We start from the raw sequence: 9,815 nt of genomic DNA, 5'->3' as shown, positions 1-9,815 counted from the left end.
CTTGCACCAGATGATCCCTGATGACAACATCAGCCATCGACCCCACACACTTACAACTGCCCCAGCCCCATCCCAGCCTCAACCAGGTCCTCTCACTTTTCTTCTGTCACTTCATCATCCTCCAAGCCAGGAGTGAGGCCACCACCAAGAGAAGCAGCAACACGGCACAGACGAGGGGAATGAGAATTTTGAGCTCCATGATCTTAGACCTGGAAACAACAATTGGAGGAGGCCCTGTACCCAGGGCTCACCTCTCGCCTCTGGGCCCTATCCCATGTGGGAGGGGCACATACCTTATGACCTGCAGGGAACCCCCACTCCTGGGTGCCCTCAAGGAGAGCAGGGCTCCACAAGATGGTTTTGATGTATCTACAAGCCTAACAGGTTTCTAACAGGTCTCTCTGCTTCTACACTTTGCCCTCTGTTATGGATTGAATCCTGTAACCCCCAGAAATATGTATTGAAATCCTGGCCTCTATACCAGTAAATATGATCCTGCTTGGAAATAAGATTTTCTTTGTTGTGTTAACCAGTCCACACCAAGTAGAGTAGGTCCTAAAGCTAATCTCTTCTGAGTTATAAAAAGAGCAGAATGGACACAGAGACATTCACGGGGGGGAGATAGACATCAAGGAACACCGAGCTCAGCACAGTGTGTGCCAGGTACAGGTTGCCTCAGTAAAGGTGAGATGACTAAATGCATGAATGGACCAACTGAAAAACCTACCTACTGCACTGAGCTCCAAGATGGGGGTCTGCAGGGGCAAAGAGGACACTGTGTGGCCTGATAGCAAGTGGGACAGGCCCCCGGCCCCGTCATTCTCTCAAAGGAGCCTGAAGGTCCAAGCCCAACATCCAGCTAGAATCTGGGACAATGAAGTGTTCCCCCATTGGAGCAGTTTAGGCCAAGTGGGTCATAGGGAACAGCAGGATTTGAGATGGCTTACCAGACTTTGGAGCGCTGGCTGGTCATAGTGCGGAAGGCTGTGGTGTCTTCTGGCGCTGTAAATGGGGTGTTGGTAGAGGTGGTGGTGTTCCGCAAGCACTTTGTGCTTGGTACACAGACCAGATTACATACCACTCTGCCTGCTGACCCATCCAGTCCTGCACATGGCTCTGAGCCTGGGGAGAAGGCAGTGCCCTGGCCTGGGGAGCACAGAGCAGGGCTGTGAGGAGGGGCTGCAGTCTGGATCTCTCATATCTCCCCAGCCTCTAGAAGCCTCAAGAGCCTCAAAAGCAGGTGGGGCTGACAGAGGTGCAGAGAGAACCTTGATCAGGCCCTGGGAGGGCTGGAGGGGGCCCAGGAAGAGCCTCAGGACAAGGGTGGCTGGAGTTCACCTGAATTTTAAACACTTCCACTCTTTGTGCCTCAGCTCATGCCTCCTCCCGATCTTATTTATCCAACAAGGACAGGGTAGAAGAAGAACTTGCACAGTGCTGTTAACCCTACTTCTGTGACTTCTAAGGTCAGAGCTGGTCCTAAACAAAACCATAATGTTAAGAAGAGCCTTTACTTTGGCCAAGTTACAAAGTTTCTAGAATGTGGCTTCTCCGGAGTGTTGTGAAGATTAAGTTAGACAATGTGCATGCTATACTTTGCGAACTGTAGCATGTGTCATCAGGCCAGGTGTGGTTGGGGCTGTTGATTGTGGTGCCCCAAGTGTCCTGAGTGCCCATGCTGCCTGTCCAATGGTCAGCAAAACAGAGTCTGACAGATAAACTCAAGCCAAGGCACTGGGACCTCTAAGCTGACTTTCCCAGGAGTGTTTGCCATGTAGAAGGACTTAGGAAGAGACATTATTAGATCCAAATGTATAAATGGCAGACAGTGGGATTTCAGACACCAGGAGGGCAGTCACTTGACTGTGGAGGCCTTTCCAGACCTCAGAATTAGACCACAGCAACCCAACTATGCTGGACTTCTGTCTCCCCTGATGTTGGGGATGTGATGGAGGGTGGGAAGACGCAATGAAGTTCCACCCCAGAACTCTACAAAGAGCAGTCACACCTGGGCACCAGGGGTCCCAAGAAAGCTTTAGCAGGGTTTGGGGTCTCTGGGTCCCATGGAAGGGGTCATGAGCTAGAACTGGAGACCATCGCCTTGTTCTCTATGTGCAAGAGACTGAGCTGTGCAGAAAAGAGAATGTTCCCAGAAAGGCTTCATTCCATCCTGGAGGAGCCATGAGAGATCATGTAAGAATAACTCCTCCCATCCCCTAGCATGTAGCAGGGTTCACTGACTCCCAGGGGCTCAACCACCCTCTGCCCTGCCCATAGTTCAGTCACTCAAGAAAGCCCTCAAGGACTAGGACAGAGCAAGCACTGAAAGACACATCCACACAGACACATAGTCTTACCTGGGCCAATTGACACTTTAACCTGGACTCCAAGGTCAGTTCCTGGTTTCTCAATCCCACACCAGTAAAAGCCTGCATCGTCTTCCCTGAGATTCTCCATGGTCACAAGGAATATGGCGGTTTTTCTGACTGTCCCTGATGGACACGGCATCCTTCTTCACCTCTTTCTCTGACCCAGTGGTTTTAACAAGGATTTTGCAGCTATTCCAAACAGCTCCTCGACACCACCACTTGTAGTAGGTCTCCCATCCTGGGCCATAACTACACCGCACAGTCAATGAGCCTCTCTTTGGGCCACTCACTGCTTTTGGACCCGATATGGCGGAGCAGCCTGGAAAGCACAAATCCATGTACCAGTCACCTCCCACCCTGAGGGGAGGGCCACAGCTTCCTGCAGTGGGAATAGCTCCCAAATCTAAACGCCTGATGAACTGAATGACAGTCAAGGATGAAATACGTCTTCCACAAGACAGACCTTTTGTCCTTCAAAATTCCACTGGTCAAAGCCCTCATTTAAGCCTCTGAAGAGCATCACTACAGATTTCAAAAGAAATAAAAATGTTGACACTGAGCAATAACAGCTTTCTGTAATTCACTGCTCTCCCTGCCCTACGGCCAATATAATCTTTATATTTCAAGGGACGTCCTTTTCCAAGCACCTTGTGCTCTACTGGCCTTTTGTTGTTAGCTGCCACTGAGTTGATTCCAACTCATAACAACCCCATGTGACAGAGTAGAACTGCCCCATAGGGTTTTCTAGGCTGCAATCTTTATGCGAGCAGGTCACCAGATCTCTCCCACAGAGCCACTGGGTGGGTGGGTTCCAATTGCTGACATTTCAGCCAGCAGCCTAGCGCTTAACCTTTGAACCACCAGGGCTCCTTTATATGCTGATCTAGTGGGGAGGAAATAACAGAAGATGCATTTACATAGGGGAAGAGTAGTCACTGCCTTGACCCTTTGTCCTGACAACCCTCAGGAGGTCCAGCTGAGCATCTCTAGCAGAGGGCCATGGACAGACTCTTCCTAATGGTCCTGCTATAGTAAAGCACCTGGAAGGAATGCTTTGAAGCTGACCAAAACAGTGACGCCACCTGGTCTCCATGTGCCACGGAATCCCTATCACACAGATCCCATTTTCTTCATTACATTGTTGCAAATTCCAGCTCCAAACTTCCTAGCAGAAGCAAACTTTTATGACAAATGCAAGCAAAGTTGAGGTGTAAACAATGCAGTACCTGTGCTGTGTCCTCTGGTATGCTGTAAGATTTCTACTAAATCTAACAGAGATGATTCAAGCAAGAGTTAAAGGATGAGACACCTGACCTGCCTTATCATCTCTTCTCTTCAAACAGTCTGCCCCAGGACAAGGCTAGTCTGCAGGACATTTTCATCCTAATCTGTTGCTCAAAGGCAATCTGGGAATGGGAATATTTTAAATGAGACCTCTGCTGACAAATCCTTTAAATTCAACTGAGCTGACAGCAAGGCCATGTATAGAAATGATAGATTCCAACAATTTATATACTTGCAATGAGCAATAAATTTGATTGTTGCAGCACAAGTTTGAGATGGAACTAGTAGCATATTGGAGCCCTCGAAGTAGCCCTGAGAGCAATTCACGTTGAGGAAGAGAGGGTGTTGTCTGTTGTGCACCAAGAGACTATCAAGGTACTGGTTAAGAGGACAGGCTGTGCCAGAAGGCTAGGATTTGAATCCTGGCTACACCTCTTTCAAGCTCTGTGAACTTGGGCAAATTAACCTCTCTGTGCCTTTGTAACAGCTGGCCAGTTAGCTCAGTTGGTTACAGCGTAGTGCTAATAACGCCAAGGTCGCGGGTTTTATCCCCCTATGGGCCACTCCTTATTGGAAACCCTAGTGGTGTTGTGGCTAAGTGCTACAGCTGCTAACCATGCTAACCAAAGGGTCGGCAGTTAGAATCCTCCAGGCTGCTCCTTGGAAACTCTATGGGCAGTTCTACTCTGACCTATAGGGTCACTATGAGTCAGGATTGACTCGATGGTAATGGGCTTGGTTTTTGTTTTGGGTGCCTTTGTATCCTATAAATAGGGGTTATAATAATAGCATCTATTTCTATATTGGAAACCCTGGTAGCATAGCGGTTAAGTGCTACAGCTGCTAACCTAAAGGTCAGCAGTTCAAATCAACCAGGTGCTCCTTGGAAACTCTGTGGGGCAGTTCTACACTGTCCTACAGGGTCGCTATGAGTTGGAATTAACTTGACAGCAACGGGTTTGGTTTTTGGTTTTTATTTCTATATTAGAGCCCCGGAGGCACAATAGTTAAGTGCTTGACTGCTAACCAAAAGGTCGGCAGTTAGAATCCATCCAGCAGCTCCAGAGGAGAAAGACCTCGTGATCTGTTCCCATAAAGACTACAGCCTAGAAAATCCTATGGGGCAGTTTTGCTCTGTCACTTGGGGTTGCTATGAGTTAGAATCTACTCGACAGCACACAACAACAACATCTCTCTATCATTACATTTTGTTGGTGATGATGACTATACCCCCACCACCAGTTGTCATCAAGTCCATTCTGACTCATGGTAAGTCCATGGGCTTCAGAGTAGAACTGGGCATAGGTTTTTCAGTGCTGTGGCCTTTCAGATGTAGATTGCCAGGGCTTTCTTCCAAAGAACTTCTGGGGGGATTTGAACTACCAACCTTTCATTTAGTAGCCAAGTGTTTCATTGTTTCTGCCACTGATTATAACAACAACAACAAAAAAACCAAACCCGTTGCCATCAAGTCAATTTCAACTCATAGCAACCCTATAGGACAGAGTAGAACTGCCCCGTAGGATTTCCAAGGAGTGGCTGGTGAATTGGAACTGCCGACATTTTGGTTAGCAGCTGAGCTCTTAACCATTGCACCGTCAGGGCTCTGGGCCCATCATAAACCAAAAAAACCAAACCCAGTGCCGTCGAGTCAATTCCAACTCATAGCGACCCTATAGGCCCATCATAAACATGGCAAATGAAAACTTTAGACTGTATGAGACTCTTGCAAAGCCAAAAATTCAAAGTGATCAGAGTCAGAGAGACTTCACCACAAATCGTACATGCTACAGCATGGATGGAACTTGAAAACATCATGCTAGGAGAAAGAAGCTAGAAGCAAAAGGCCATATATCGTATGATTCCATTCATATGAAATACCCAGAATAGGCAAATCTACAGAGACAGAAGTAGATTAGTGATTGTCAGGGGCTGGCTGGAGGAGGGGAGGGGGAGTGACCATGAACGGGCACCAGGTCTCTTTCTGAGGTGATGAAAATGTTCTGGAAGGAGATAGAGGCTATGGTTGCACGACCCTGTCAATACGCTAAAATTGAGATATAATTCACACACCATACAATGCAACATTTTAATTATAAAATAATACTTTCTAATTGCAGAACTTCATGCCAATACATATTCAATAAAACAGACAACTTTCCGTGGAGAAAAAAAAAATTGATTCAGTAACAAGCAAAGACCCTGAATAGGCCAATAATCATGTAAAAAAGCTTAAAGTGATCAAAGAATTTTCTGTAATAAAAGCTCTGCGGCCAGATAGTTTTATAGATAATTTTTTTAGATTCTAAGGAAAAAAAAAATCCTTTCCTGTATTTTTGTTCTGATTCTAGAGTATAAAAAAGTTGTAAATTTACCAATTTCATTTTGCAAAGCTAATATAGGGTAGCTATGAGTCGGAATCCACTCGACGGCAACGGGTTTTTAATATATCTCTAATGTTAAACCTCTACGAAGACAGCACAAAAAGGTGACAGAAATGCACCCTGCTTATGGATGTAGATCTGGAATTGAGAAGTGACAGCCAGGTTCAGCCAGAAGAAGGGGTTGGTGTGGCCCATGCTGTATTGCTATTGTTGTTTCTAATGAAGCCAGTGTTTAAAAATGAGAGATTTCACAAAAAATAAAAAAAACTGCATTTCTGAATTCAGAGCTGACTTCTTGCAGGAGACAATGGGCTGAAGTGGAATGGGGGCTGTGCCTTTGGATGGGTCACGTGATGTCCAGATTGCTGTGGGCCTCACTGTTTCACAGCGTCTCTTTGACCTGTGTGTCGTATATCTATCATATCAGAGAAAATCAACTAATGACTGGGCAGGGCTGTTCAACGGCATGGTCAGTCGACCAAAAGAACCCATGTCTTAATCCCCAGAACCTATGAATATTACTTTATATAGCAAAACGGACTTTACAGATGTGATCATATTAAGGCTCTTGAAATGAGATGATCCTGGATCATCCAGGTGGGGCTAATGTAATCACAAGGACCCTTATAAGGAGGCAGGAGGGTCAGAGCGAGAGGAGATATGAGGATGAAAGCCCACGTAGAGTCATGTGCAGCCACCAGACAAGGAAAGCGGGCAGCCTCTGGAAGCAGGAAAAAGCAAGGACATGGATTCTCTCCTAGAACCTCCAAAAGTAACACAGATCTGCAGACCCATTTTAGACTTCTATAAAATAAAATAATCAATCAGTGTTGTTTAATTTGTTACAGCAGCCACAGGAAACTAACACAGATGGCCATCCCATTCTTAGCTGCACATTCCTTCAGGTCACCTCTGGACAGACTCCTCTGGCCTGGGCATTTGGTATTGGGCATGATCTTTGAACCATCTTCTCCATACACTGCTTAGACCATCTGCTCCAGGTGCCCACTCCTCATCCAGCCTCCTCAGGGCCCCAGTCCTACCAAAGGTCCCTCCTGACATGAATGGAAGGAGTCCTGGCGGCACAGTGGTTAAAGTGCTTGGCTGCCAATGATAAGGTCAGTGGTTTGAATCCACCAGCCACTCCACCAGAGAAATTTGTGGCAGTCTGCTTCTGTAAAGATTGTCAGCCTTGGGAAACTTACACAGTTGCTATGAGTCGGAATTGACTCAGCAGCAGTGGGTTTGGGTTTGGACACAGATGGCAGCCCTGAGACTTACAGAACATGTTCTTAACCAGCTATGATCTCACAGTCTGATGACTCAAGTCATCCTACAAAAGTGAGCCTCAGAGAGAGGTGATAGCTCGCTGTCTGTGTGTGACAGGCTCAGGATTAAAAGCCACCCCTGTTGTTGTTACATGCCATCCAGTTGGTTCTGACTCATAGCGACCCTATACTCAACAGAAGGAAATACTACCCGATCATCCACCATCCTCAAATCATTGCTATGTTTGAGCCCATTGTTGTAACCACTGTGTCAATCCATCTTGTTGGTCTTTCTCTTTTTCACCTGCCCTTTAGTTTACCAAGCATGATGTCATTCTGTAGGGACTGGGCCCTCCTGATAAACATATCCAAAGTACTTGACACAAAGTATCATCATCCTTACTCTGAAAGAGCACTCTGGCTGTACTTCTTCTTTGTTATTCTGGCAGTCCCTGGCATATTCGATATTCTTCACCAACACCGTAATTCAAAGGCATCAATTCTTCCTTGGTCTTCCTTATTCATTGTCCAGCCTTTACATGCATATGAAATGATTGAAAATACCATGGCCTGGGTCAGGCACACCTTAGTCCTCAAAGTAACATTGTTGCTTTTTAACACTTTAAAGAGGTCTTTTCCAGCAGGTTTACCCAATGCAATACATCATTTAATTTCTTGACTGCTGCTTCCATAGGCATTGATTGGGGATCCAAGTAAAATGAAATCCTTGATAACGTCAGTCTTTTCTCTTTATCATGATGTTGCTTATTAATCCAGTTGTTAGGATTTTTGTTTTCTTTGCATTGATGTATAATCCATACTGAAGGCTGTAGTCTTTGACGTTCATTAGTAAGTGCTTCAAGTCATCTTCAGTTTCAGCAAGTAAGGTTTTGTCATCTGCATATCTTGGGTTGTTAATGTCATCTGCATATCTTGACGCCCCGTTCTTCTTCATATAGTCCAGCTTTTCAGACTATTTGCTCAGCATACAGATTGAATAAGTATGTCAAAAGGATACAACCCTGATGCACACCTTTCTTGACCTTAAACCACTCACTATCCCCTCGTTCTCTTCCTCCTCTGTCTCTCATTTATTGCCCGATAAGAGTCACGCCAAGCAAAACTGGGGGTTTCCACCCAGTAACATTTATGGCAAGCCAGCCAGGAGTCATCCACTGAGTTCCAGAGGTGGACTGGACAACAGACCAGCCTAGAGGTTTGGTGCCACCAGGAGATTTTTTCTGGAGACCTTGGAGCAGCTCTGAAAGCTGATCCTCCTTGGATCTAACAGTGATTCCAAGGGAGACACGGAATGTGCCTGGGTTATTTGGTAAGTCCCTAGGTACAGCCTTACAAGAGTCCCAAAAAGTGGAAGGAATTGACCATTGAGGGCATTAGATATCTGAGGTTATTTAGTAAATAACAGGGTAATCCCTAGGTAATGCCTTAGGAGAGTCCCAAGAAGTGGGAGAAATTGCCCATTGAGGGTGTAAAGGGCTCTAGGTTTCTGTTATTATGGTGGTGAACCAAATTAGGTTGTGTGAGTGTATAAGAGTATGTGTGTCCAGAAAATGGGGAATGTTTAAGGGATTCCCGATTGTAGCCTGTAGGGATGCATCCTTCCAAATTGGAAATATTTCTGGCCAAGCCCCATGAAAAAGAAAAAAATGATTTTCCTTTGCAACACGGCCTGATCAAAGTGTAAATTCGCACATAAAGAGAAACGGCCAAGGAGTAGGTCCCTATCTTTTAATGCCACCCTTCAGTTGGAACTTTTCTGTACTGGAGAGGGAAAGTGGGATGAGAAATACTATGTAAAAGTTTTCATGACTCCGTAGTGGCAAGAATTGTAAAAGAAATGTAAAATTCTAGTCCAGGAGGGGGCTGGTGGATTGTGACTACCAGTCCTCCCTTCTGACCCTGAAGAGGATTTTCCGACCCCACACTCCTACCCTGACAGTTGCCCACCCTCGCCCCGGCCTCCCACTGCCTCAGTGCCCATGCTGCTCCCTCCCTATGCCCTGCCTCCACCCAACAGGGCTGCTGCGCCAGTGACAACACCCACTGCTAAGCAAGTCAACCATTGTATCCACCCTCCCAAGCCCTTTTGCCCTGATGTCAGGCTTCAACCATACATGGAGCGGAATGGCATTTGGGCACCCCAATTTGGTTACTAGAGAGAATGAAAGTAACATAAGGGAGACTGATACTTGGGAAAGCCATAGCACAGCTAAGCCCAGGGGCATGCACCCCCTTTGACAAGTCCTGGCAGGAGGCACTGGCTTGGTCTGGGTCCACCAACCTTTCTCAACAAGTGACCTTTACAGCTGGAAAAACCATTGCCCTGGGAATCAGGAAGACCCTAAGAGACTGTATGATCTTCTTGCCTCCATCTTCTGTACCCATAACCCTAATTGAGGAGATTGTCATGGGCTGCTAGATGTCCTCTTGACCCCAGAAGAAAAGTGTACGGTCCTAGAAAAGGTAAAGGCCAAGGCCAAGAGACACCA

The 9,815-nt window shown here is 46.3% G+C and overlaps 1 protein-coding gene across 1 annotated transcript; it reads right to left on the bottom strand.

Annotated features, from left to right (window-relative positions):
- Window positions 1-849: 849 nt before the first annotated feature.
- On the bottom strand, window positions 850-3,277 carry LOC135228077 (CMRF35-like molecule 5). The gene is given in 3 exon segments (XM_064270799.1): window positions 850-1,146; window positions 2,358-2,472; window positions 2,474-3,277. Coding segments are annotated over 3 exon segments (552 nt in total). The 5' UTR covers window positions 2,708-3,277; the 3' UTR covers window positions 850-943.
- Window positions 3,278-9,815: the final 6,538 nt, after the last annotated feature.

This window comes from Loxodonta africana, chromosome 18, assembly GCF_030014295.1.
Source record: "Loxodonta africana isolate mLoxAfr1 chromosome 18, mLoxAfr1.hap2, whole genome shotgun sequence".
Taxonomy (NCBI): Eukaryota; Metazoa; Chordata; class Mammalia; order Proboscidea; family Elephantidae; genus Loxodonta; species Loxodonta africana.
The sequence above is the reverse complement of the archived record's forward strand: the minus strand, read 5'-3'. Positions and strand labels throughout refer to the sequence as shown.